The sequence below is a fragment of the Dryas octopetala genome, chromosome 6 (assembly GCF_963921425.1).
Source record: "Dryas octopetala chromosome 6, drDryOcto1.1, whole genome shotgun sequence".
NCBI lineage: Eukaryota > Viridiplantae > Streptophyta > Magnoliopsida > Rosales > Rosaceae > Dryas > Dryas octopetala.
The window spans coordinates 270,520-298,154 of NC_141371.1; the positions used below are offsets into that span (position 1 = coordinate 270,520).

The window sequence follows — 27,635 nt, forward strand, 5'->3', positions numbered from 1 at the left end:
GGCAAAAAAAAAAAAACTCTTAACAATTCTAGTTGCACAAAATGTGGATCTATGTTCGTCTATTCATTCGGTCACAATTAAATGTTTTAATGATTTTCGATTTATTTAATTTTTTGTAAGAATAATTCTTATATAAAGACTTAAAAAATAGACAATTTCGATCATTGAATTACAATACGGGATGAATCCTACAAAATATACCTCATTATATTTAAAATCAGATATACTTCAACAAAATAAGCACATATATATATATATATATATATATATATATATACAGGTTTGCTATATTAGTTTTACTATACCATTGAGTGAAAAAGTGAAATATTCTAAGTTCATATCTCGTCGGATGTAGACTGTAGTACTGTGAAAAGTTCAGTTGGCGCTGTAGCTTCATTTTGTCATTTTTTATTTACTTCTTCCCTTTTGGTTGCTGTCTTGCAGAAAAAAAAAAAAAAAGTACATACATTGTCAATTTAGAGTAGGCCCATTTGGGAGTTCTGTACACAATGCTTTTACTTAGAAGTGTTGTTAAAAGCACATGAAATTTTTCATTAAACCTCAAGCGATTCTTTACATGTTCACCTAAAAGCCCTTTTTGGTGAAACACCTCAGTTTTTGTAAATTCTAAAAATACTTCCGTATATGTATGCTACGGCGCCATAGAAAACGCTAAGCAATTTCAAAAGTACTCTCAAATAGGTCCTAAGCTGATCCTTTTTTTTTTGGCCACTATAAGCTGAACCTTTTCTTGCCCCCACTGCCCTTTATGTTTTTTGTTAAAGTACTAAACTACTAACTATACTATGAAGTGAAGGGCCGGAGCCTAAAACAATAACAATTAACCTAGAACCAACCTGGGCTTTAGGAAGAAGAGTAATGAGAGGGGGTCCAATCCAGAGAACAAAGCCCAAATCCAGTGATAGTCCATAGGATGACAACCTCTGCCCTTTACTTAGGCCCAAAAGACTTTAAGCTGATTATTCCCAGTAAGAGCAGACCATGGACAAAAGGAGAGTTAAATATTGGAAGGAGCTAAATGGAAAGTGGAGACCACCACCACTGACCACAACTTACATTTAGTAGAAGCGCTATCGGTTTAATCAATGCATTGCTATAGCCTATATATAAGATTATAGCACTTGCCCCTTAGAACCTCATTTTCTTGAGCTGGTGTTTTGTTTCTCCATAACACCACATTACAAAGTGAAGAACGCTATCCAATATTAGTATCTGTCTCAAGACTCAACACAGCACCACTACAAGATCACCCAGTTATACATGTTCGGCTACCATTCTTCGTATATGGGGTCGTGTGCATTTACATGCATGCGTATGTATGCAGGCCAAACCAAAACGAAGATGCAGGAAGGACCCATTCATCCTCCCCAACATTGCAAAGTGGGACACATGAGTTATGGGATAAACGAACTAACATATTATAATTCATGAGAATGCAGTACAATACACATAACATGCATTATTAGTGAAACTTAGCAGGTCAAGACTCACTGGGAAGAACATTGAAGAAATGATAAACTTCGTCTTCATCAATTACACCTACCTCTGTTGAGCAAACTACGCAGCAAACTTGCTTGAAGGTTTGGTTCCCAGCAGGAATTGCTTCCCTTGCAGAAGATTCTCTCCCTCTTTTGCCCCTTCGAGGTCTTGCTCCTTTTTGATAGAACAGTTGATCACTTCCAATCTTGCAGTTAACAACAAAAACTGCTCTGTACTGGGTCATATATTTTTCATGCCTACAAGAAATCAAAGCTCAGATACAATATGCAGATGTACATGATCATGTACAACTCACCCATAACAAAAAAAATTTCAGGTCCTTGCAAAAAATAAATTCTGCAGGTACTGAATACAAATACATTTAAGGTTAGAATCACATTTGAGTGAATCAGGAAGAGGATTTCACAACCCCTTCTGCTGTTTCTACAATTTCTTATTTTTCACTTTTTGTTCACAGAAAAATGCTTATATTTATTTATTTGTATTTACTTTTTCATTGCTGATTTCACTACAGATACATGCCAACTTTATCACTACCACTACAACATGACCATGACTGTTGGTATCATAGTCAACTATCATCCTCATAGTACTACTGCCGGACCACTAAAACAATCCTATTACTGCCTGCCCCCATCATGGCTTTACATAGCCACATCAATAGTTATTAGAAAAATGTTTTAAGTAATCATTCACATTTTCCACCTTCAAATTGTTATACTGAGCTTGTTTTCTTAACTAGCCCTATGTTTGGTTGCTTTCAACTAGAGAATAAAGAAGAGAAGAAAAAGAAATTTCTAAATATTTTAGTGAAGTTTACAAAAGGAAGATAACAACAAGAAATGCAATGAGTAACTAATTCCTATGAGCCAACTTTCCTTCAAACCTTACATATCTTGCTGAGAGAATTTGAGAGCAAAATCTAGAATTATTTTCTGTCTTTTTTTTTTTTTTTTAAAAAAAGCATTCTCATTGATAACCAAACAATGGAAGGTTAGAGAATTCCATTGTTTTCTATTCTTTTTCTTTGTCCATTGGTAATCCAAAATAGTATAAATTCTAAGCCTGATACCTTTTGTACTCATATTGTCCACTTCATCAACTATCCACCTAAATCATAATTTACCTAGGATCCTATGAATACATATGATGAGTGATTTTTAAAAGCCTGAAAACACACATAAAAGATTGAGAATGTCACTGTAAAAAGATTATTCTCCTCAGTGTGGACCCGTTCCAACCAATGATAAATTCAGACCGACACAAAGAGATACGAAAAGTAAAAAGAGATAGAGCGAGCCTCCTATAGCTACAACAGCAAGAAAAGGAAAGGGTATGCACAAATATATTTTCATGGATGGGAAAAGATGCAACCACTAATCATGCTGACATCCTTATAAGAATGCATATAAACCTCTGACATTCATATCCAATGCATATATACCTCTGACACTCCAGGCAGAGTGTGGTGAAACAAGATGGACAACTAAGCACAGCATCAGAACTACGACCTTTCCTTTTCTTTTGAACCCATAACTCATCTTTATCGTCAATATCTGGATCATAGAACTCTGGTTTGACAGAGTAGTCTATTTCATCATCATCAGAAACTGAAATATGCAACATATCAACATGGGTTAGATTCTTAACTTCAAAGATTTGACATATAAAGTTACTCCAGTGTTATATAACACTACTTAGCTGAAGCTTCAAATATCTACGAGTAATGCAGAACTAAAAGAAGTGATTTTGAATTGCAACCTTATTTATTAGCCCATGTGGGGACTTTTAGGATTTATCACAGACATCTTTCGTCGAATTGATTCTAGTTCGATAAATTGATTGTATATCTCGATTATACCAAGAAAAATGCATTCCACACATTGTCTATATCAAATTCATTCCATTACATTAAATACAAAGAGAATACTACCCATTAAACAGCCCTAAGACAATGATCTACAATTTTTTTTTTAAGAAGAAAAAAAATTCTTCCTTTCCTTCAAACTTCAGTTTTACTTTGAATACAATTAATTACAAGGGATTAAATACAATACATCCAACTATCCAAGCATTAAGAAATCTAACAAAATTTGAACAGCAAACAATCACAAGAACAGTATCCTAAGTCATTCACTTGAACATGGAAGTCACCATACAATTACCCCAATCTAACTAACAAATCAAAAAATCCAAATAAATAAAACAAGAAACCCGGGTCTGGGCTCCGTTTGGATGGTGAGAAAACATAGATAGGAAAAGGAAAACGGAAGCTTTTAGGAGGAACAACAAGACAAGAAAGGTGAAGAAGATTACCAGTTTTCTGAGAATTGGTTGGAGAGCCCATGTTGTCGTTCTTGTCATCTCCTTCCATCTCCGTCTCTGCTCTGTTTCTCCCTTTCTTTCCGATGTAATTGCTTTTGTGGGAGTAGGAAAGTGGGGTTTAAGTTGGACTTCACTCGTGTATGTGTCTTCTCACTTCTCTGTTCTTTTTATTTTGCTTTGGTCTAATTACAAATTAAAAAAAAAAAAACAATTTTTTTTTGTAATTTGATTAAGAATAAGTGCGAGGTAATTATACTTATATTATACTTAAGAGGTTTATTATCTTTTTACTTACATCCTTAAAATTTTAATAATTACAATACATATATTGAAATTTTAAAATTGTTGCATATAACTCTTATAGTAAGATAAAAAATAATAAAAAATTATACAAAAAAACATAATAAATGATTAAATAGCTTAATAAAATTAATGAAGACGATAATCATTCTGTCACAAAAAATAATTATTTCTCGTAACTGATACATCGAGACACCCGCACTCAATCGTGTTCACAATTTTTCCATTTTTACAATAAAACCGTGTCCTTCATCCACAGTGGAGTCTCACTCTCAGTCACGTGACCACATCACGTGACAGATTGACGTACCACCCCCATTTGATATATATTATATATCTTGTGGCCTTGAGTCGAAGAAAGATTATTACACGTTCCCCTCTTCCTCTTTCTCTCTCAGTAGAAAACATGGACACCATCGTCTCCTCTAAATCCGCATTACTATCCATTCCATCATTCCCTCATGTCCGTACAGTTACTTCCAACTCTTATTCACCAACCACCGCTTTCACTCTCACGCTCTCGTCAAAGAAGCTCTTCTCCGGCTTCTTCCACAGCTCTCGGAGCCAAAGGAAGCAAGTGGGTCTCCGTAATTCTTCTTCTTCTTCTCGTACAGTTCGTTGTGCTGCTGGTATTCAGGAAATTAACGAGACCCAGTTCCGGGATACGGTTCTTAACTCGGACCGTCCGGTTCTCGTCGAGTTCGTTGCCAATTGGTGTGGCCCTTGCCGCTTAATCTCTCCGGCCATGGAATGGCTCGCTCAGGTTCCTCTCTCCCTCTCTCTCTCTCTCTCTCTCTCTCTGTCTTTTCATTCATCATATTGTAGAGAATTGCAAAAATTGAGAAAAGTTTGAGAACAGAGAAAAAGTAATTACATTTATTTTCAGACTGTATGAGAAAGAAAAAGCATTGTTTTCAATATTTAGTAGTAGTAACAAAATCTGATTTAAGAGAAAAAGAAGTAAAAATTTTCTTAAGAAATGTATTGGGTATGGTCAAAATCTGTTGAACTTTGTTGGGGTTGAACAGAGTTATGTTGATTTGGGAGCCATAAAATGGGGAGTTATTGCTATTTCTGTAGCTAGTGGAACACATTTTTCAGCATATTAAAGTGGATTAATAATCAGTCGGTCATAATAATCAAGATCGGTCTTAGTGTATCGGACTCATTGCGTAGCTGAAAGAGTGATGGATTCATAACACTCAACAACAATATGAGTGAGTTGATTATCCCGATATCATAGAACAATAGATTAATAAGTTTACATCAATTGTCGTGTATTATGTGTATTATGTGATAGTTGATGAGTTAATGTGGTAAGAAAATGTGGTTCTTTTAGAATTTTCGCGTAAACGATAAAGGGTATAGGTCCCCTGCACCGTTTAAGAGTGCATAAACCTTGTTTCTGGTCAACAGTTTTGGATAGCACTTCATCTCCTCTCTGTCTCTCCAAACCATGCTTGTTTTCATTTCTTGTCATAAAAAAGACCAAGACCCAGAAACAGAATCATGATTTTATTTGATATGTAAGGTCATGTTGAAACTAGGCTTGGAAATGGCTTTAATTATAGAGATAGGGGGACAATGAAATAGTCTTTTTCTAGACTAGTTTTGGCTGTTATTTTTCCTTGGATTGTTATAAAAATCATGCAAATTATCTGAAATGTGAGTTTATATATTTGTTATAAACTTAGGAATACAGAGACAGGTTATCAGTTGTGAAGATTGATCATGATGCAAACCCAAAACTGATTGAAGAATACAAAGTTTATGGGTTGCCTGCTTTGATTCTCTTCAAGAATGGACAGGAAGTTCCAGAAAGTAGAAGAGAGGGTGCAATCACAAAAGTGAAGCTTAAAGAGTATGTGGATGCTTTATTGGACTCAATATCAGTGGCATAGTCCATCCCTTCCTATTTTTGTTATATAGTGTATTATACTTGCATTCAATTGTATAATTTGAGCTGTAAATTTCCGAAAACTATCATGAGGCTGGATTTGGCACTATGTTCTTGTCTTTGTGGAAGATTGTTCAGATGATGGACTAAGCTTCTTGGAGTACATGAATGTAATTAAGGTTGTATTTGGTTGCTGCAATGAATATTAGATTGAATCAAGATTGGAAATCAAATGGAAATATGGAATGTAGAGAAAATAATAGACTAAAATAGGAAGAATTGAAAATTGGTAAAGAATACAATTGGTATTGTCCATCATTCTGGAAACAAACATTCCATAGCAATACATCCATTCCCTTAAGCTTATTTTTCCTAAATTCCTCTAAGTTGACAAGCAGATGTATCTGACCTCAAATTTCAACAAATGATACTAGGGGCAATGACTCAAAGTGACCTTTTGAATCAGTGACAAAGTGAAATTTGGTCAGGTGTAAAGGTGAGTTTCGCCATTTTTAATACCTACCATGCATGGAAAAATAAAAATATAATGACATGCTTACGTAGTTAAAATTAAAATAAAAGAAATCAACATTGTTGCAAGTAAAGCTAGGGACAAATCACATTCGTAAAGTTACTTAAGGAAGGAACAAATTTTGAGTAATTGTGATCGACAATGTATATTGATCGTTGGATTAAATTTATAAGATGTGAAATTAATAATTCATTACTTATTGTATTAACTATTAATCTAAATTGTACATGGGTGTAATGAGCGTTCACTAATATTCAATTTTTTTTTTTATGAGTTGGAGAAGGAGAATTGAATTTGGGTGTAAAGTGGGCAATTCTACAGTTCTTCCAACTAAACTATCCAACAACTGTAAAAAATTTGTAACTTTAATTAAGCAGCATTCTATACAAATGATATGTAAATTAGGAATAAGAGGATTAGAAAAATATTTGGCTAAAATGGTATTTTTCTAAAATATATTTCTGCCTGAAAAAAGAAAAAGAAGTATATGTTTTCTTCGGGAAAAAATTTAAATTGATGTTGCATTTCTTGAAGAGATAAAAAATTGAGAGAAAAGGAGAGAGAGAGAGAGAGGGAAAGAGAGAAAAGAGATGAGAAAGAGGAGGACAAGTAAAGTACTAAAGTTCTTCTCTTTCTTCGGTGTAGCTCCAAGTGCTCAACGGCCCAAGTCTCAAGTCTAGGAAATAAGAAGACGACGATGACCTCATCGTACACACAGAGAAAGATATAATTTGCCTCTCGTACACCGGTTCTCTCCCTCTATTCTTGTTTCTCCAACCTTTCTCTCTCATTTGATGTTTTCTTCTGGTTGTTTCTGCTTGAGTTTTGAATGGTGAGCATAAACTGGAACTTTGGAGCTTGTGGTGCTTCTGGTAGGAAAAGTAAGGGCCAAATTAACAACTCTTTTTGAAGGTATGGTTCATTTGGACTAGTGGGTTACCACTATTTTGATCAGAAACTAACTGGGCATCTGAGTTTTCAATAATTTCTGCTAATTGGAGGTGTCTGGTACTCTGGTTTAATATGTTGATGATTTCATGCTTTAAACCTATTTTGCTATGTGTATGACCGCTGAGCGTTAAGAAAGTACTACCAATATGACCAAAGTTGATTGCTGAACTGAAAAAACCATGTTTGATAATTGATAGCTAGTATTGCAATTCGAATTTGGTAAAATGGCAAAAGCTGCTAATACCCTTTTTCTTGAGGATTGGCTGAGGAGTGTCAGTGGCTGTAGCAATAGTTTCAGCTCTAGAAACTACTCAGCCTCATCTGCAAGAGCCATAATTCAAGCATGGGCTGAGCTTAGAGACTGTCTCCAGCACCAATCATTCCAATCCCACCATCTCCAATCTCTAAAGACCCTTGTCAGCTCTCAGACTTCTCTTCATGTTGCTGAGCCCCAAGCAAAGCTTCTGCTGTCCATTCTGTCCTCTCCAGGCATTTCTCTTCCTCATGAATCCTATACTCTCTTTCTCAGGCTTCTCTATATATGGGTCAGGAAATCCACCAGACCCTCTTCGGTTCTCATTGGTTCAGCTCTGGAGGTCCTCTCTAACCTATTCTCTACCCAATATGACTCAAATAAGAGTCCTTTCCTCTTCTCTGAAGGTGTTCTCCTTTTGGGTTCTTTTTCTTTTGCGCCTTCAGCGTCTGAAAGCTCTAAAATAGTATGTTTAGAGTTGCTCTGTAGGCTGTTGACAGAAGACTACCATGTACTTGGGTCATTTAGTGGACTAATTCCAGATGTTCTTGCTGGAATTGGGTATGCTCTATCTTCTTCTGTGAATGTTCATTATGTTACAATTTTGGATTCTATGTTGGGTATTTGGGGCAAGGAAAGTGGGCCTCAGGGTAGCGTTTCTCATGGGCTCATGATTCTGCATTTGACGGAATGGGTAATGTCTGGTTTGACCAATTTTCGTTCTTTAGAGAAAATTAATACTTTTTCCCAGGAGGCTTTAGAGACCTCAAAGGCAAACTATGTTCCATTTGCGGTTGTCATGGCTGCAGCTGGAGTACTGAGGGCTTTGAATAGATCTCTAGTGAGTGGTCTTGGGTTGAATACGATTTCCAGACTGAGAAAATCTGCAGAAGATCGGATAGAGTATGTAGCAAGAGAGTTAATTTCAAGAACAAGAGGATTTACCGATTCAGGTAATGATCTCACAGATAGTCTTCTGTTGCAGTGTGTTTCATTAGCATTGGCTCGAAGTGGTGTGGTCTCTTCTTGTGCCCCTTTATTTATATGCCTTGCTTCTGCATTGTTGACCGAAATCTTCCCCTTGAGACGTTTGTATATGAAGGTACTTAAATCCATGCATAGCAGTTCAGCTGCACCGAGGATTTATGAGGTCAGAGAACACCTGGAAAGTCTTACTTTTAAGGAAGCAGGGGCCATAACTGGTGTTTTCTGCACTCAGTATGTTTCAGTTGATGAACAGAGCCAATATATGGTGGAGAATCTTATATGGGATTACTGTCAACATATATACATGGAACACCGACAGGTGGCTTTGGTTCTTCGCGGTAAAGAGGATGAATTACTTGGAGATATGGAGAAAATTGCTGAATCTGCTTTTCTAATGGTTGTACTTTTTGCATTGGCAGTCACAAAGCACAAGTTGAATTCAAAATTCAACCAGGAAACTCAAATGAATATATCAGTGCGAATACTTATTTCATTGTCTTGTGTTGAGTATTTCCGGCGCATTCGTTTACCAGAATACATGGATACAATTCGAGGTACTGTTGTGAGTGTTCAGGAAAATGATTCTGCTTGTGTGTCTTTCGTAAAATCGATGCCCACTTATGTTGACTTGACGGATGGTCCAGGTATGTTTTAGTCGCCAGTTTAGCTCTAGATTCCATGTTAACATTTGACTTTTCTGCAAAATTTGGTTTTTTCTACCTCTCTTTTTTATTGTGATATTTTTCATTGATAAGGTTTTTAATGTGATCTTTCAGATGTTTCTTTACTGCAGAAAATGGAGTATGTATGGTCCAAGGATGAGGTTCAAACTGCTCGCATTCTGTTTTACCTACGAGTTATTCCAACTTGTATTGGACGTTTGCCTAGCCCTGTATTTGGGAAGGTGGTTGCTCCAACTATGTTCTTGTATCCTATACTGTATGATCTTTTGGGTAGTTGTTTATATAGAATATGGTGAACAATTTGGTTCCTTATTACAAAATTAATCAGATATATGGGACATCCTAATGGAAAAGTAGCTCGAGCCTCACACTCTATGTTTGTGGCATTCATATCTTCGGGGAAGGATTGTGATCAAGATGAAAGAGTGTCATTAAAGGAGCAGCTTGTTTTCTACTACATACAGAGATCACTAACGGTATCTAAAGAAAATGATGACTATGATGCTTAAATTTGAGCTTCATCAATAAAAGGTACCAAATACTAAAATTTTTCTTTGATGTGAATGCAGGAATATCCTGGCATTACTCCTTTTGAGGGACTGGCTTCTGGAGTTGCAGCCTTGGTTCGACACCTTCCTGCTGGAAGCCCAGCCATATTTTATTGTATTCATTCTCTTGTTGAGAAAGCTAGGCTCTGCAGTGAAGACTTTGCTCAGGAGGCTGATACATGGAAAAACTGGCAAGGAGAGTCAGAGCCTTGCAAAAAAATCCTGGACTTGCTTTTACGGCTGATTTCCCTGGTTGATATACAGGTAAGTGGATATTTTCTTTCTTTTGCTTCCAAATGATTTGGTTTCCCTCAGAAAAATTCACTGCTGCTTCTCATCTTAATTTTTGTTCTAAGTGAAAATTTGGTTTCAATGCCCTAGTTTTTTTTTTTTTTTTGCATAATGCTTGAGATATAAGTAGTTATTATGAAATCCTTCGAGAGATAGTCATTTGTAAGTTACCATGAGCATTGCATGTAGATATTGGAAATGTTGATGAAATAAAAGTTGTCTCAAAGGTGTTATGCCTATTTCTCTGTCAACTCTGGTTTTTAAACTTACTGACTATTAGTATTTACTTGAGCAGGTACTACCAGACTTGATGAAGTTGTTGGCCCAGCTAATCGCCCAACTCCCAAAAGATGGCCAGAATATGATTTTGAATGAATTATATTCACAGGTTGCAGAATCTGATGATGTTACGCGCAAACCCACTTTAGTGTCTTGGCTGCAATCATTGTCTTACCTTTGTTTTCAAGAAACGAGTGGAAGTGCAGCCTCCAAAAAGGAGGGAACTGAAAAAAACATAACTTCTGTGCAGACCACAGACCCATTAAGCCATACTAGTCTAAATGCTCGACTATGAGATATCGAGGTGCAGTAGTGAAGATTACTCACCCTTGTTTTTTGTAACTTGGCTATATTGTGCATTTAGTTTCACCATGTTCTGATCGATCTGAAGAATAAAAAATATAAATAATTACTCATGAAATGTGTCTTTTTTGTTTATCTCAATAATGTAATAAATTGAAAGTACCTCTTGGTAGTGTTATATGCTTCCCGTTCAACTCAATGTTGCAGCTGTTGTGAAACTATATACAATTTACATCATAACTATAGTTTCTATATTCTCTCCTACTGTTGGAATTTGATTCATGGGACACTTTAATGAAAAGAGGAGAAGGTATTTCATTTTTTGGATAGTTTCAAATCAGGACAGAAGGATGTTATATGCAGCAGCTATCCATGTTGCATTAAACTGTGATCCTCCTACTGGAACTTTAGCTTGGTCTTGTGAGATTAGGTATTTCATTATCCATTCAGCTTTTCAAATGAACGCTAACGTATACTTGGGTGACTGTAAGGTATGGCTTGTGGAGTTGCTACTTTGGTGCCTTCAAAAGTTCAAATTAATCATCTGGCTTTCTTCACACTATTCATTCTTGTAGAAAGACTGAGTGGCCAATTGATTTCATAGCGTGAAGGAGATGGCAAAGAGTAAATTGTTAATTGTGTTGGGGTGGTAGAATGGTAATAGAGTTCTTTTGAAAGCTTAAGAAGGAAAAATGATATTTGATTCAAGGCACTTGGGGTCTAGAATCCAGACAATCATGTTTTTGGTGGTACTTTCTGATATCTCAAGACGTTATTGTTTCTTGTTTCATTAAAACCTGCAACTGCTTAGTTTGGCAGGTTACTATGTTGAATACTATCCATATATTTTGCCAAGTATGCAATACTTGCTAACATCCATCTACAGAGAGGGGCAATTCTTACTGGTTGGCAGAACAGCCATATCGAAATAGGTGAAATGAACTTTCAGCCTGACAGAAGAGCCTACAAATTGGTTCCAGAACTTGCTTCTCATGAACAAGCAGAACCTTCTTGGCAACCAAAAAATGTGTTTTCAACGTATGCAGAATAGGAAAATCTTATTAAATCCGATGTGCTTACGAAAATATTGATGTTTGTGCAATAAGAAAAACTTATAACCGAGTGCGAAGAGGCTAATATCTATAATGTAAAGTACTAAAGTACTGTGAGAACTTGGTGTATAATGCATAGAGTATTATGTATGTATATTCTATACGATGAACATTTGGTTAACTCCTAATATGCAGTTACATTTCATAGAGTATCAATTGTATATGTATAAGCTTTTATTTTAGTTTTTAACAAGTCATAATCCAAAAAATATAAAAATATAAAAAACTTACCTTGTAATATACGAATTTTCCAGTATTGCTGATATACGAATTTTTAAGTCTAGCAATGAACATTTACAGTGAGTTTAGAAAAATACAGACAATAAATGTATTATTACATGAAAGTTTTACTCTATAATAAGAGTAAGTAAGTTTACCGTGAAAGGTGGAGTAATAACTCATACTAGCACTAAAACAAGGCAAAACTGCCATGTCATCAGATAACCACGTGTCAATTTTTGCCGTACCAATTATATATTGAATTGATTAAAAGAATTGCCTATTATTACAATGTTACCCTAAAAAAACTGTCTTTTAAAAAAATCGATCTTTGATTCTTTTCTAATCCTCTAATTCTTCTTCTTCAGCCTTGACCACTGTGAGAGAATTTCTTATCGCTGTGGTTCAGATGGGGCATCTGAGCGCCATTGCTGCCGTTTTAGAATCATAAACTTAGAGGAGGCTATGTTTAGATATAGCTTTCACCTTGAGTGTCACCAAATTGAAAGCCCGTTCTCTACCTAAGGTTTCATTTCATACTTTCTTGATAGGTATTCAATTTTCTTATTTCACTTTCTATTCTTTTAAATTATTTATCTATATATTTACTAGAGTTTGGAATTTAGAAAATTCGTGAAATGTACGCCTTTTGATCCTTTTTTTTTTTTTTTGTGTGTGTTTTGATCGAATTCTATCTTTGATTTCCAAATCTCTTGGGATTAATTCTCTCAAAACACATACTTGTTCGGCCATCGTACCTGTTTATAGGCCTTGTAAGATTTAGATTAGTAGTTTGATGGTTTACGATTGAATTCAATTTGGGTTTCTGCAAGGTCAGGTTCAGGTTCAGCGGTTTGTGTGGTTAGTTTGGATGCAATAAAAGGAATTGGTTTTTTATTTATTTTTATTTTGTAACTTTTTTCTTAGAATCTTGTGCAAAAATTTTGCTTGCTGAGAAGTGCGTGTGTAGTGGGTTTTCAGGTTTTGGTCTAATACTATGAATAAGGGTGCTCAGGTTGAGAGGCTTAAAGAAAGCATCTTTAATCCTCAGTTGATAGAAAAGCAATTTGAACCTCTCCTATTCTCCCATGGAAATACAGATAGGAGGGTCAAGACTCAATATAGAATAGGATTATCTGTTTTATATTTATTTCCAATTTTATAACCAAAACAACACTTTTTTTTTTCTTGCAAAATTAATGTTTTTTACTTATTTCCAGTTTCATGGGGATTCTTATATACTTCTTGACCATCAAGAGAACATGAAATTTGAAGAGTCTTTTTTCAAGGAAAAATTCAAGTTTGATTTTGGGTGTTGGTTGACTATTGAGTCTATGTTGTTTTAATGTTTGTTTGATGGTGTAGGATTTTAGAATGAAAATCAGTAAAACAGAAGTGAACTTGAGGAGGCTGCTTACAGCTGCTCCTCAGCAGCAAAATCAGGCAAAACTTGTACATGTATGATCCTTGTCCTCTCACCTGTGATATGAATGCTCTTATTTAATTATAATAATAAAAAAAAAACCCTCTGATATGAATGGTGTTATTAGAATTCTAGGTTGTAGACCTTCATTCATCTTCAGTGAATTGTTCTATGCCAAAAATTTTCTTGTTTCTTGTCTTCATACTAAAACCTCACGGTACTGTAACTTTGCAGTATGTTGCTACTTTACGAGAACTGGTAGAACAACTAGCTGAAGAGAGAACTCCAGAAGGCTTACCAAGGTTGGTATGTGATTTATTTTCCCCCTTGATTTACTTTTAACTGTAATTTTTCAATAATTTGATGCATATACCAACATGCTTCCATCTATGGTAATACTGTGAGCTTTCTCCTACTCTGCAAATTAACCTAAAGGTTTTGGTAGACAAATGGAAGTATTGACTAACATGCCAAACACTGTGTTTAGAGTGAATATGCTGTTTATACTCATAACAAATTTGAGAGACATGCTCTCAAATTATTAGCATATTTCCGGTGTAAATAATGGTTTGTGGTTCTAGGGTGTGTTCGTACTTGAGAGAGTGAGGTTCCCAGTGTGGTTTGTGGTGTGCTCATGTAGTGTGTGGAGTAAACAATTTAATTTTATCCGAGTGTTACTACTGTAAAATTTTCGTATTTGTATTGTTAATGTTTTTTTATAATTAGATTTTGATTTTTGTTCTTTTATTGTGGGCCCTCACGGTGGGGCTATAACCAGGGGTGGACCCATTAAGGGTCCAGTGTGGGCAGTTGCTCCCTCTCACAATTTAATCCACATATATATTTCTCTATCATCTCAACTTGTTTTTTAATGTTTTCCTTAAGTGTGGGGCAAGATGCTTGATAAAATGTCTGAAAGAAACTAAAGTATAGGCAATTGGAAATGTTTGAGAGTTTTTTTCTCTCAAGAAAAATTTATATGAAAGTTTCCTCTTATCTTGCTCCCACGAATAAAATTTTTTGGGTCCGCCACTGGCTATAACTCAACATAGTGGTCTTTTCTATTATATGAGGTTGTAGGTTTCTTAATTTACTAATTTAACATTATTTTCCATTCTGTATACAGAGTTTCAAAAGCTGTTTTGAGTGATTATTCAGAGAAGATCGAAGCCATTGCTTCCAAATTTGCTGCTCTGTTGGTGCGTGCATTTGATCTAGAAAGCATACATGTTGCTTTTTCTTGAATTTCTGTTGCTTTTTCTTGAATTTCTGTTTTAATGTTACTTTAAACCGTTGGCAATTGTAATTCGAATTTATGATTTTCTATGAATTTAAGTAATTTTTTTTACTGATAATAGATTTATGTTGAAGAACTGGAAATTATAATGACAATGTATGAGAAAGAAAAATATTGATAGGCCGATACAACTTGGGTGGGAGACTGGGAGTAGCTGAGACAGGTCGACAAAACACCTAAGATGTTACAGTGTTCTTGGCGGTGATGGATGCTTGGAATTTTTTATTTTTTTTTTTATTTTAGCTTTTATGCTAGGAAGAATTTCTAGAGGTGGTTTTTAGTTGAAGGACCCACCCAAGTCCACGCTTATAAAAATCCTGAAAGTGTTCTCTTTTACTGCATCTGCACATGTAATTTGTTATGCCAGTTTATTTCATCATCCGAAGAGCGCACATATACAATAAAGATATTTATATATATATATGTGTGTGTGTGTGTGTGTGTGTGTAATATATGGAGGCCATTGCTCCTAACTATTTTTTCTTTGGAAAATTCCCAGCCTGATGTGCAAACACCCGAGGAGTCCCTTGCAAGAATTTCTGTCAAAGCAAACTCTTCTGAAACAGGAGACAATCAGAGTCCCCATTCTCCTGGTCTGAGAAGGAGAATTGTGTAAGTGAATCTGTGGTAGTTAGGATCTGATTATGTTTTGGTTTGACTCCTTAGGCTCTCATTTGTTTTATTTTAACTGGTTTTATTCATTAAATAGGCCTACCTTAAATGTTGAAGATGGAACTCGTGAGACTGCAACTGTTGATTCTTCAGTGCCTGTCAAACTGGATGCTGCAGCCCATTCACACATTGAAAAGCATAGGTAATTTGGTACTTTCTCGATTTCTCCTGCTATTAAAACTTGAGTAACAAGACTATGGAAGAAATTGAAAGCAGGATGCTAGAATGTTGGATCACAAATTAACACGGTGATGTAAATATTTATGTTCCAATATGAAGTTTCTTTTTTCTGGACAAAAGAATAGAAGAAGTTAGTTTTTGTTTAAAAAATATAAAAATTGCTTCTTGTACTAAAGGAATTGACAATAGCGATAAAATTGGACCAATACGTTGAGGTGAATACTTCAGGATTAGTTGTTTGCAGCTGAAATACTTTTACTAGTATCTGCACTCTTGTACTTGAGACCATTCTGTTGAGATTTTGAGGCTCTAGTGCCAGGGTACCATGCTGTTCTTCGAATAGCTTTAACTGGGTCATCCTTGGCTTTGGGACGTTTTATCTGAATTTAAATACTACTTGAGATTTTAATCAGTCCACTGGTTTATCTGGCATGCTATTTATTGTATGCTGAATATCTTAAATTTCTTACCATCATTGCTTAAATAGTCAATTGCAATTAAATGCACTTTGAGATTTTCTTTTGTTGGTAACAAAGGGGCCAAAGGCCTAAAGCAATAAACTACCTACAAATTAACCTGGGCATAGAAACCCCAGCCTGGTCATAGTTAAGAGTGCTTGTTAAGGAACTGGGAGGACCCCCCAAAATGTGGCAGCCCAAATCCATGTCCAACCCAAGTTTGCCAGCCCATCAGCAGAAATTGCGCTTTCATGCATATGTCTGATGCAACACTGCCAGTCCCTTATCCACAGCAGTTGACATTCCATAATAAGCCCAACAAGGGGGTGGTTTGAATCAACTTGTCCTTCAACCAGAGACACCACCAGAGCAGAGTCTACCTCTACTGGAAAATTGGAAATGCCTCTATCCTAAGCCAATTGAAGTCTGTGAAGTATAGTTCCCACAGTTCAGCTGTTAAAACTTCTACGGCTAGCTATATTTGCTTTTCATATCTTGTTTAGGATTTTTATAAATTTTTGTCTCGTTTCAGAAAGCTTCAAGAGGATTTGACCGATGAAATGGTTGGATTGGCAAGGCAACTCAAAGAGAGTAGTCTCATGATGAGCCACTCCCTGCAAGACACTGAAAAAGTAAGATACCATAATTTATCTGATGCATGATCTTGTAACCTCAGCACCATATTAGGATTTAGCTGGCTGTGATTTGATTTGTGTTTATGGGTGACAGTGACCAGGGTGAATGAAAGTTATGAAAGGATGTTTTGGATTTAGAGGTGCACGAATTTGGAGAAATGCTTGAAAAAAAATGTTAAAAACAAAGAAACCAAGGTTTGAGGGTGCTGTTGTGGGACTGTGAAGAGTACCCTGAGACCACTAGACTAGCAAAGAAATTTAGGTGCGAATAGGAGAACTGACTTAATTATTTATTTATTTTGTTGAAAAAGAGTTTAAAGGGGTTAGGGGAGGTTTGCAAGATGGTATCTGGTATGGTTTTCAATATTCAGGGAAGTAAGAGAAAGAAGCTGAAGAATAACATGATAAGCTTTAGCAATCAGACCTAGGAAAAGAGGGCATTCAAACCCTCAAAATGAGAGTATATTTATAATGCTGCTGGATATCTATGTTTAATTATGGTTTGCGTGCAGATACTTGATTCTACAGAAAAGGCTGTTGAAAGTAGCTTGGCAAGCACTGGTCATGCCACTGCTCGGGCGACAGATGTATACTCGAAGACCTCCAAGACTACGTGTTTCACATGGCTTGTGATGTTTCTAATGACCTGTATATTCATCATGGTTGTACTCTTAATTCGTGTCACTTAATAAGTGTATCCTTAGTTAGGAAGGCCAAGACTCATCTTCCCTCATAATTTTGCTTCCGACTGTCCTCATCATGCATGTATTATCTCAGTAAAGATGTTTGGTCGATTCAGTTTAAAAATGTTTGTCCAGAATTATAAGAAATTTTTTGAGAGAATTATGTGGGTACGAACTAGTGTTTAAGCCTAGAGAAGTAAAAGAAGGTTGGAGAGACCACCTAAGCCGTTCTAATGACCAAGAAATTGCATTGAAAAAAGTCAAAAACACACCCCAAGAAAATCCATTCAAACACCAATGCATAATTTAATATTTTTACACGTGTCAGTCACTGCTTGGGTATTAAACACGCCTACAATAAACCGTCCCCCACACAATCCCTCTTCTCGTCGCCTCCGTCACTTTCAATCCCTCCCTCCCTCTCCATGTTCATCCTCGTTAATCCATGCTTCCTGCAGCAGTTCAGCTTCGTGTATTTGAAAACATCAAGGAGGGAGAAGGGCTTGTTGTTGTGGCTGAAACCTCTTTAACTTTTCCTTAGCTGAAATATCCAAACTCCCTGTTGATAGTGTTGTCCTTCACTCCTTCTTACCAAGTCCATCAAAATTGAAGTGCATGGTTAATTAGTGGAAGTGTCATCTGTTGCTAATTTTGCACCTGATTTTTTGGTGTACAGTGAGTTAATACGGACAGGACGACCATACATGCACAGCGTTACTTGTGTCAAATCAGAATGGTTTGTTGAGTATGCTCGGTCTCTCTGCGATTTTTCTGGTCCAGCCCCAGCAGATTCCAAACCGTACTATGAGTATGAGCCTCTAACTGACCAAGTATTACGTTATGTCACTCTGCAAGCTTTTGCTTATGCTTTGCTTCAAGGACAGGTTTTATGGGAGCCTCCACTAAATCGTTTGCCAATTGGTAATATATGATAAGTTTCAAGATCGAGTGCAAGCTTTTGCTTATGCTTTGCTTCAAGGACAGGTTTTACATTGCGTAAGACATGTTGGTAAGTTTATGGCAGAGCCTCCTCATAGTATTTTAAAGCCAGAGGCAGCAGGTCGACAACGGGCTGTGAATCTTTTAGAGAATCTGAAGAGAAAAAAGATAGACAGCTGTGCTACGTTAAGAGAGGCCTGGACTGGTTTAAAAAGACAGCAGCAACTTACAAGGGCAGTACAAAGTCTAGTAATGTCATTTAGCTACTTCATTTTAGATTTTTGTTATGATTGTACCCATTAGCCCAGTAGCTAAAAGCAGCATGTTGCTTTGCACAAAGCTACATTCGATACTTGGGTAGGAAAGCTGTACGCCTGTACTGCTATAAATTTTACAAAACTGTGTCATATCCAAAATTTATAACCAGCTGCTCTCTTACATTCTTTTTGTTCTCATGAATCATTTCTATAACTTGCTAATCCTAGAATCAAAGAAACATGCATACAACTAAAACAAGTACTCTCTCACATACAACTAAAAGAAGTACTAGTAAAGTACAAAGAAACTACTTTGGGACAACATCTACATCTTGAGAAAAAATTCCTATCACGGGTGTATACCCAATATGTTTATTATGTTTATTTCTCTCATCAAGTAATAAGGCTCGTGATGAAAAATACACTAAGTATATACACCAATTACATAGAAGTTTTGCTCCTACAACTTTGAAGTCTTCATGCAACTGTGTGATAGATACTTCAGCTCATTCTCCCAGGTTTCAACCTAGCACATAAACATGTCTTGGAATGAATACCCAGATAGATATATAGGAAGCTAAGAGGAGAAACAGGGGTAATGAAGATTACTTGTTCTGGGTAGGATTTGGAATGCTGGGAGGTATTCTCCGAAGGCTATCGACTACCGGTTGTGCGGTGACCATCGGCTTTTTCTCGTTGGAATGTGTATGCAGGAGAGCTTGAGAGGATGGAGTCATTTTTGAAGACAAAGAAGATGGTGGATGGAGTCTGGCTAAGGCTGTATTAGTACAAACTGAATACATCAATAAGATAGCAATGATAACTTTAACCAATGATTTGCAGCAGGATTTCATGGTTTTGCTGACTCACAGGATGTCTTCTTGCCAAATGCTTGGTCCAATGTTGCTAATCATGACTTGAGGTTATTTATAAGCTCATGGTATGAGAGAGAGAGAGAGAGAGAGAGAGAGAGAGAGAGAGAGAGAGAGAGAGAGAGAGAGAGAGAGAGAGAGTGAGTGTGTGTGTGTGTGTGTGTGTGTTCTTTAATTTCCTTAATAACCTTCTTATTTGCTGCTCTTAACTTATATTTAATGGAGATTGGATGCAGGAGTGTCATGTGATGTATATATCTTTGACTACTTTAGCTTCCAAGTTCCAAAGCCAAATCCCACAAAGAAATTTGCTTCCAGTTTTACTTATGGAGGGCAATCATGTGATCAGGGCACGTGATTTAATAAGAGGTAATTGGCTGGAAAACTTTGGATTCTGCCTTCTGACTAATTTATAATTACCATAATTACATATCAAGATACAGTAAGTGACATAGATACACCTAAAATATTTGACACTGAACTTAAAAATTAAGGGCTACATTACCAATGCAATGCCAATTTGCACACCAAAGTTTGAAACTGAATGCTTTTGTTATTATTATATTCCTACACTTAACTACCATATGCTTCTCACCTTCACCTGCACCGACCTATGTTATATGTTAAATGCGAGTTTTGATCACTTGGTCATCATTGACCATGAAGATCAATGGTCGTTGTCTCAAAATTTGGTAGTTGGCATTCAAGCTTGATTCAAATTTCAATAATGTATTTTACTTTGTGAAACTAGTGCCAACCATGATTTTGATCTAACAGTTGGTGACCATGGATCTTCATAGTCTACATTGACTAAGTGATCAAAATTGAGTTACACATTGAACTATTGTTTGATGCATAAAAGATCAGATATATTGAGAATCAAGAATTTATACAATTGTCGCCGTTTTCTTTGACCCAATTTTGGCCAAGACAAACGACATGTCAACAACAAACAATTTAAGTACACTTTGATGTATGGCAATATCCAAGACACCAATTCACACAAATAATTTGTCACCTATGCATCTTTGACCATCAACTTGTTAGGGAATCAGATCATCCAAAGCTAAGGATATTCACTATGAGGACACAGTTCATAATGCATGCTGGAAATTTTGGATTGTGTAAACATTTCTGAACAGAACATATCACTTGTTGGCGAACTATTTACACCTTGTACTGCAAAAAGCTTTGCATCATGAAAGCTACCCCATCTCCTGTAATCAGCAAAACTGTGTATTTCTTCAACCTTTCAGTCTATTTGGTTAGCATTTTAGTACCTGAGGACAATACAAAAGGACAGTCAGGGCAAAAAAAAATTTAAAATTGACAATCATATAGTGCCAGAAAATATTAGACAGAAAAAATAATAATAAAATCTATCCTACTTTAATGAAACTGTATGTTTAGATCTGAAAAAATGGCCCCTATTCTGAGCAATAGTATCCACTTATGGCGAGGATAAATTGGTCAAATGACTCAAATGACTATGCATACGGATGGTCAATTTTGGGCATTCCATACATTTTGATCTTGACAAAATGGTATCATCATGCTAACATCGCAAAAACTCTATATCAATAAAAACACTACTAAATTTGGTCAGAAACTTACATGTTTCTCGAGTATCTAGTACTTGGTAAAAGCTCTTCAATTTCAATTTTCAAATCAGTGCCAGCTAATTCCTTCTTCAGTCCATTCTCATTAACCTTGACATCCACAAGAAATGTCGCACAAACTGGCCGGTGGTCAGAAAACCGGGACTCTCCACGTATGTAAGAAAGCTGTCTAATCCCATTTCCATGCCAGAGTATTCTGTCACACCTGCAAGTTCAAACTAGTCAGATTTATTTGTTAAAAGTAAATTGGGTTGCATAAATATATTCTCCCAATCAGCATACCAAGCTGGGGTTCTCCTTTTCTTTTTTGATGTTTTCATCTCTCCAAAATAAATGTCTGAGTTGTAGGAGTATTTGTAAGTTGGTGCAAAGTAAATTTTTCCCTCTTTCCATCCCTTGAATACTCGCCCTGCTTCTCTTTCAATCTTGAGCTATAAATACAAACAAAAAAAAGGTATATGAGTGCATAACATAATGGAATTGGAAGGTTTGGGAATGTGTGTGTGTGTGTGTGTGTGTGTGAGAGAGAGAGAGAGAGAGAGAGAGACGCACATAAAACAAAAAAAAAAAAAGGCATTGAAATGCTCTAGACTTATCCAACCCCAGAAATTGTAAAATTCATCAAATTGAAATGAAAATTGTAAAAATAAAGGTGTTACTCAAAATTGAGGCAATCAAAACTACAAACTTTTGTTGTATTTTGGATAAAAATTGAAATGCAATCCAGTGTTCATTTCCAACAAAAGAATGGCTCATTATCTCCATTGGTACTAACAATTAAAAATAAGGCTTATTCACACCATTATCCCCCTGTAAGATACACTTTTTTTCACTTTGTCTCCTGAAACTTAAATCCTCTCAGTTTGCCACCTGAACTTCACACAGTTATTGCAAAAGACCCTATGCCGTCAATTCTGTCAATTTTTCTGTTAAAAAAGCTGACGTGGTACCTATATGGCATAAGTGATACCCTTTTCTAGTTATGTAAGATCCATGTGGACAAAAAAATTATAAAAAATTGACATGGATTTTATTATTTTTTAGTTTAAAAATTCTTTTTTATTATTTTTTTGTCCACATGGATCTTACATAACTAAAAAAGGGTCTCACTCATACCATATAGGTGTCACGTCAGTTATTTTAACGGAAAAAATTGACAGAGTTGACGGCATAGGGTCTTTTGCAATAACTGTGTGAAGTTCAGGTGGCAAACTGAGAGGATTTAAGTTTCAAGGGGTAAAGTGAAAAAAAAAGTGTATCTTACAGGGGGTAATGATGTGAATAAGCCTAAAAATAAAGGTGTTCATTCAATTGCTTCAACAACTAAAAGATGCTTTATCTAATTACAACTGAACAGCTTCATTGCAGTAGACATAGCATATTGAAAGCAACAAGTCCATATATCTTTTATGATGGAGACATAAAACGAAAGTTGAATAACAACTGGCATGTGGTGAGTTTCCGATTTCATGAAACACCACACCATCTGGCCTTTTTTTACTTTTAATGATGATCCTAATATGATAATAGGCAATAATATCAAACATTGAGCAATCAACTTTCATAAGACAGCTAAACATTCCCAAAATGAATATTGTTTTTATATATAGTCCAAGCTCCAACCTAAATTTATAATTCTTTGTAAAGTCAATTACCTGATCTTTGTCAAGAAGTGCATCCCAGTCATTTTCCTCCAAACGCTTCCGGGTTTCAGAGTAGCTCAAAGCAATGCGGTAATTCAAGTCCCCTAACCATATGACCTTACTAGAGCCATTTTCCAAAGGGATTAATCATATAATCAGTGACCATAAATGTGAGAAAATGGTGATGGATTATAAAAACACTGTTCAATTCTTTAATAACAAAGTTAAAAGATGCTCACTCATGCCCGAGAATTTTATCTGGCATCCTACTATGAGTTGTTCTGCAAATCTTAGGAAACTGAGTGTTTTTAAGTATCTCCAATACATCCAGATTTCTCCTAAGCTCGTCCCCCTCTTTCTCACCAGATGCCAAGTGACTGCAGACAAAGCAAAAGCTTGTTTGATGGAATAAAAAGCTCACAGAAATACACCCCTGCAACCAGTGAAGCAAAATCATAAAACATAAGTGCACAGTAAAAAGTTATATGATATCTTCAATCATAACTGACACGATAAACCTCTGCTTGTACAATTTTTAACAATACCTTGTTTCCAAGGCAGCCCATGATTCCTCGACTAATGCAGGAGATTCTCAAGTGACTAACATATTGGACATACTCCTTCCTCGCCCAAAGAGTAACAAAAATTCCCACCATTTGCTTACTTGCTATAAGGCTGTACTTCATCTGGTTGGTAGTAGAGGCAATGGAAATTTCCGAGATATCAAAGACATTAGATCCTTCATCATCCGGTTCAGAAGAAAGGTCATCTTCACTTATATTTGGTTGTTGGCGTCGAAAACAGAAATCCTTACTATGCTTCCTTTCTAGTTCAGAAGTGCAGTTGCAACTCTTCAGCCTCCTTTTGCTCTCTGTCCTAAAAGTCTTACTGACCTTCTTAAGGGAAGGCTTCGAGAAAAACAGTGAACCACCAGGGCTGGCTGCGAGTCTTGAAGACCCATTGGATGATTTGTTCAGTGACTGATTGATTAAAGCAAGCCATTTTGCTGCAGGTTCATTATCTTCTAGAACTAGCACATTTCCAGCATTTAAAGGAACAATTTCCTGAAACCTGATAGTTATAAAGAAAAATTAATCAAAGGAAAAAGTCTATTTGTTACAGAAAACTTGAATAATTAATATGGCAATAAATTTTCTTTTCCAGGTAGTACTAAAATGGTATGAGAAAGTAAGAAACTACACAGCTAGAGCACACAGAGTCACTAGTTTCTTTAAAATGTTAATCCTCTTGCTTGTGTGTGTGTGTGTGTGTGTGTGTCTCAGACACACTATCATACGCTAAGTGCTAACTGTTGTGACAGGCACTGTGATCCATATCACTGTAGACTTGTTTCAGAAACAAGTACCTAAATATACATTTTTACTTAAATAAATTGTCAAAATAAAACTCCGATTATTGAAATGATGCGAAAGAAAAGAAAATACTAATTAAAAAGGGGTTGCATAGAATCCCAAAGAAAATTTTGTCAAATGAAAAAGAATAATCAGCAAGGGACGAAAAAACAAGAAATAGAGAAACCGTACCCTAAGACATATATGTCTGATTGATTATTAACCTGAAGAAAATCATCCAGATTAAGCCCGCTATGGGGAGATTTGCCTCCTGCATTCCATGTTGCTACAAAAATTCTGAAACACAAACCGAAAAAGAAACATCAAAACTTAAAGCATATATATATATATATATATTATTGTCAGAAGGGACGAAAGACAGAAACATGAAATAGGAAAGGAAAAAAGTCATAAACTGTGATTACCGAAAGGACTGAACATTTTGACCAGCAGACATTTGAGGTCCTGTGCCACTTATAGATGGATTGTCAAGAACTGGATCAGACCGTGCTTCTGAAAAAGAAACAAGCAAGGAAAATTAATTTGATGATAAGATGTTAAAATTATAATAGTTGCACATTAAGCAAGAGAGAGATTATTTAGAGGTTAAACAAGAAGCTCAGAAAACTCTACCCCAAACTAAACCAATTATCTTTAACTGATGGCATAGGTTTATAGGGACATAGAAAGGGGATATAATCCAAAATTTTGGTTTTGGGGGAGAAGGGAGGACAGGGACATGTTTTATGTTTTATCCTTGCTTGATTTCTTACACTTGCACTAGCTTAAAGTTCAAAAATGAATATGTTCTAGATCAAATTGCCATGATGCTCTCCCCCTCTCTATAGCAATTGATATCTTTTTTACCAACAAAGACATTTTAGACCAAATTTCTTATATGGATAGACCAATTAATCATTGTTATCTTACCAACAAACGATATAGAAGCATAGCCATTCAATTCAAAAAGAAAAGTACTATCACATTCTTTAAAAAGCAAATGGAATGGTATTCTGCTATCTGTATAACCAAAAAGCAAGATAAATTTTTTCTGCACGATTCTCCAACCACAAGGAATATCCTCTCACAGCTCTGAGGAGGCAAAGATAGAGCACATTCACTGCCTGCCTCTAGCTTTTGTCAGATTGAAAACATTGATGATAAGCAATTGTATAAAAAGCAGAAATCTGATAAGACTCACCAGGAAAATCAGACGAGCCACATCCTTCTCTCTCTTTCATGGTGAAAATTTTATGAATAAAAGACTGGATCAAAAGGGTAACACAAAATCCAATTAATTAACACAATTTGATTAAAAAGGGGTTATTCTGTTTGCTTGAAGATAAAGATTTAGAGAGGTAGAATCATCCAATTTTGTAAAATGATATTAATTGAGAACAAATATGAATAATTAGGATGAAAACAGAGTAAAACAAGAATAGAAAACCTTCTTTTTCAAGTCTTGTTTCCTTACAGTCATTTCTGAAACTGCAATTTCTTCATCAATTGGGGTTCACAGACCTTCGAAAACAATTTAAAGAGCAATTAGATCAAAACCCTTCAAGCAGATAGATCATTTTCAAATTCTTGTAATATTGATACAATATTAAGATTGAACAAAAGCTCATGAATTTAAATACCTAAACATTCAAACACCAAGTATCAAACACAACACCAAATGTAATCTACTTTCAAAGCACAGAATCAAAAAAGAAAATAAAAAATCATTACCAGGAATGAAGAAGGTGTGGCATTGATGAAGGAATAGGAGATCTCTAACGTATTAAAAAAAGTGTGGCAACCCATGAAACAGGGTTGACAGCAAATATGGGTTTTTCCCGAGAAAGTCAACTGGGCAAGCAATTTCTTTAATATAATATTGGTACTAATTCTTGTTTCCCGGAAAAAGGACATGGAAACTTGCAATTGGTGAGGAGGAGACCTGGATATTCCATATGTTGTACAACCCAAAAAAGAAAAAACAAAAAAAAGAACAACTGTGTGTCTGTGACTCTGTGCAGTGCAATGAATTCTGAAATGTACAAACAGCACAGTGCAATATTAAATAAGTTTACGAGGAAAACAGATGAATTGGATTGTCCATAATTTTCTCGGGAAAATGGAAATGGAAAAGAAAATGGGAAAAAACAAAAGAAAGAAGTGAAGAAACGGTCAAAAGTGTCGAAACTTGGGTTGGGAAACGCTGAGTTTCGTCAGCTTGCACTTTGTTTTCTTCTCCGGAAGAAGGTTGTTTTGGGTTTGTTTAGTTTAGTTCAAGATTTGCGTGGAAGTTTGATTAAAGTTTGAAACTTTGGGTCGGATTTGGAGTGATGAGAGAAACAAGAAGAAGCTTTTGAGCCGACAGAGAGAGGCATTTGGGGAATTGGAAGAAGAGAGAGAGAGAGAGATGAGTCCCCACGTGTGGGTGTGTGGGTGTGTGCGTATGTCTTTGTCAAAGACTCGAAGTGTTTCGAGTCTATCTCACAAGGTTTCCCGGCAGTACGCAAACACTGGTCCCGATCGCATAGATAAGAAGAGTATGTGTGAGATCCACATGGATAGATAGATGGGTCTCATGCTCTCCTGTAGAAGAAATTATTCTGTATAGAAAGCAAGGCTAGTTATGTTCTTTTTGGTGTTTTTTTCTTCCTACATTCTTTCTTTTACTATTCATTCTGCATCGTAGTTTTATGATCAAACGAAAAAATTGATTTGTAATACTTTTAAGTATTATTAGATTTATGTCATAAGGTTAGTATTCTTTCTTTTCCTTTCTCCATCCATTTCATTAGTCAAATGCAAAGCCAAAGCCTTGGAGTTTGGACCAAACCGCTACTTACAGGTGTATTAAGAAATTTTCAATCATGTTAATTAAGACCAACTTTCCATATCAAGCGGAAAGGTGCATATTTTGGAAGAAAGGAACCAGTCAACGGGAGAGTCCTCTGGTCCCAAGCATTGTTGAATTGAAGGCTTGAAGCTCATCAGATATTATATTCATTTATCATATGCTTTACTTTTGGTCTGAGAGCGAAGCTAAAGCATACAACAAATGTGGGCATTTGATAGTACCAAAAAAGATGTCGAAATTTGACTTGTTTAAATAAAGTATAGATTCCCCAGAATAAAGGAAGAGCAATTTCTTTGAGGCGGGCAAAGGGACAACATGTTTTGTGCTTCAAGCCTTCAAACTTGAAGCTACACTCTCCCCCACTCTCAATGAGTCTCGTGCATAACAAAGTCTGTCTATGGCTGTTGGCTTTAGGGATGGCAAGGCCCTCATACTATTATTATATGAATTAAATTTTTTCATATTTAAATGATAGAAATAACCACAAATACATAATATGTACACAAAAAGTACTTTATATTCTAATATACAAATATAAAACTACAAGTCAGCA

General features: G+C 35.9%; 5 protein-coding genes across 8 annotated transcripts; 3 read left to right on the top strand and 2 right to left on the bottom strand.

Moving 5' to 3' along the window:
- Positions 1-1,415: 1,415 nt before the first annotated feature.
- On the bottom strand, positions 1,416-3,975 carry LOC147280588 (E2F-associated phosphoprotein). The gene is made up of 3 exons (XM_086248750.1): positions 3,838-3,975; positions 2,966-3,131; positions 1,416-1,757 (listed from the first exon to the last, which is right to left on the bottom strand). Exons 1-3 carry the CDS (start codon positions 3,893-3,895, stop codon positions 1,502-1,504), a joined length of 480 nt encoding a protein of 159 aa, XP_086104876.1. The 5' UTR covers positions 3,896-3,975; the 3' UTR covers positions 1,416-1,501.
- Positions 3,976-4,516: 541 nt separating this feature from the next.
- Positions 4,517-6,276, top strand: THX (thioredoxin X). The gene is made up of 2 exons (XM_086247818.1): positions 4,517-4,909; positions 5,841-6,276. The coding sequence occupies exons 1-2, from the start codon at positions 4,553-4,555 to the stop codon at positions 6,045-6,047; spliced, it is 564 nt and encodes a 187-aa protein (XP_086103944.1). The 5' UTR covers positions 4,517-4,552; the 3' UTR covers positions 6,048-6,276.
- Positions 6,277-7,153: 877 nt separating this feature from the next.
- LOC147280590 (obscurin-like protein) lies at positions 7,154-11,122 on the top strand. The gene is made up of 5 exons (XM_086246626.1): positions 7,154-9,410; positions 9,543-9,693; positions 9,778-9,925; positions 10,019-10,261; positions 10,584-11,122. Exons 1-5 carry the CDS (start codon positions 7,751-7,753, stop codon positions 10,860-10,862), a joined length of 2,481 nt encoding a protein of 826 aa, XP_086102752.1. The 5' UTR covers positions 7,154-7,750; the 3' UTR covers positions 10,863-11,122.
- Positions 11,123-12,509: 1,387 nt separating this feature from the next.
- Positions 12,510-18,895, top strand: LOC147280591 (uncharacterized). Of its 3 annotated transcripts, none has more exons than XM_086246629.1 (8): positions 12,510-12,727; positions 13,567-13,659; positions 13,859-13,926; positions 14,751-14,823; positions 15,421-15,533; positions 15,631-15,735; positions 16,764-16,863; positions 17,379-18,895. In XM_086246629.1, the coding sequence occupies exons 2-8, from the start codon at positions 13,576-13,578 to the stop codon at positions 17,553-17,555; spliced, it is 720 nt and encodes a 239-aa protein (XP_086102755.1). In that variant the 5' UTR covers positions 12,510-12,727; positions 13,567-13,575; the 3' UTR covers positions 17,556-18,895. The 3 variants fall into 3 exon arrangements, with proteins under 3 accessions (XP_086102755.1, XP_086102754.1, XP_086102753.1); XM_086246628.1 differs by having other exon boundaries at positions 12,511-12,752; positions 17,379-18,894; XM_086246627.1 differs by lacking the exon at positions 12,510-12,727 and having other exon boundaries at positions 13,558-13,659.
- A 1,429-nt stretch (positions 18,896-20,324) lies between these two features.
- Positions 20,325-26,624, bottom strand: LOC147280592 (DNAse I-like superfamily protein). Of its 2 annotated transcripts, none has more exons than XM_086245943.1 (11): positions 25,963-26,624; positions 25,706-25,752; positions 25,433-25,496; positions 24,657-24,744; positions 24,424-24,528; positions 23,425-23,950; positions 23,119-23,312; positions 22,892-23,000; positions 21,519-21,667; positions 21,232-21,441; positions 20,325-20,897 (listed from the first exon to the last, which is right to left on the bottom strand). In XM_086245943.1, exons 2-11 carry the CDS (start codon positions 25,709-25,711, stop codon positions 20,891-20,893), a joined length of 1,458 nt encoding a protein of 485 aa, XP_086102069.1. In that variant the 5' UTR covers positions 25,712-25,752; positions 25,963-26,624; the 3' UTR covers positions 20,325-20,890. The 2 variants fall into 2 exon arrangements, with proteins under 2 accessions (XP_086102069.1, XP_086102068.1); XM_086245942.1 differs by having other exon boundaries at positions 25,679-25,752.
- Positions 26,625-27,635: the final 1,011 nt, after the last annotated feature.

Bases quoted from the DNA above. Each gene is read 5' to 3' on its own strand.
- LOC147280588 (XM_086248750.1), bottom strand. From the start codon at position 3,895: ATGGAAGGAGATGACAAGAACGACAACATGGGCTCTCCAACCAATTCT. The intron at 3,132-3,837 runs GTAATCTTCTTC...TGCATATTTCAG, and splicing joins AACCAATTCTCAGAAAACTG to TTTCTGATGATGATGAAATA. The intron at 1,758-2,965 runs GTATATATGCAT...GATTTCTTGTAG, and splicing joins CTCTGCCTGGAGTGTCAGAG to GCATGAAAAATATATGACCC.
- THX (XM_086247818.1), top strand. From the start codon at position 4,553: ATGGACACCATCGTCTCCTCTAAATCCGCATTACTATCCATTCCATCA. The intron at 4,910-5,840 runs GTTCCTCTCTCC...TTATAAACTTAG, and splicing joins CCATGGAATGGCTCGCTCAG to GAATACAGAGACAGGTTATC.
- LOC147280590 (XM_086246626.1), top strand. From the start codon at position 7,751: ATGGCAAAAGCTGCTAATACCCTTTTTCTTGAGGATTGGCTGAGGAGT. The intron at 9,694-9,777 runs GTATCCTATACT...AAAATTAATCAG, and splicing joins GTTGCTCCAACTATGTTCTT to ATATATGGGACATCCTAATG. The intron at 9,926-10,018 runs GTATCTAAAGAA...ATGTGAATGCAG, and splicing joins ACATACAGAGATCACTAACG to GAATATCCTGGCATTACTCC.
- LOC147280591 (XM_086246629.1), top strand. From the start codon at position 13,576: ATGAAAATCAGTAAAACAGAAGTGAACTTGAGGAGGCTGCTTACAGCT. The intron at 13,660-13,858 runs GTATGATCCTTG...GTAACTTTGCAG, and splicing joins ATCAGGCAAAACTTGTACAT to TATGTTGCTACTTTACGAGA. The intron at 15,736-16,763 runs GTAATTTGGTAC...GTCTCGTTTCAG, and splicing joins TCACACATTGAAAAGCATAG to AAAGCTTCAAGAGGATTTGA.
- LOC147280592 (XM_086245942.1), bottom strand. From the start codon at position 25,711: ATGACTGTAAGGAAACAAGACTTGAAAAAGAAG. The intron at 24,745-25,432 runs GTGAGTCTTATC...TTTCTTTTTCAG, and splicing joins TGGCTCGTCTGATTTTCCTG to AAGCACGGTCTGATCCAGTT. The intron at 21,668-22,891 runs GTAATTGACTTT...TTGTATTTATAG, and splicing joins CACTTCTTGACAAAGATCAG to CTCAAGATTGAAAGAGAAGC.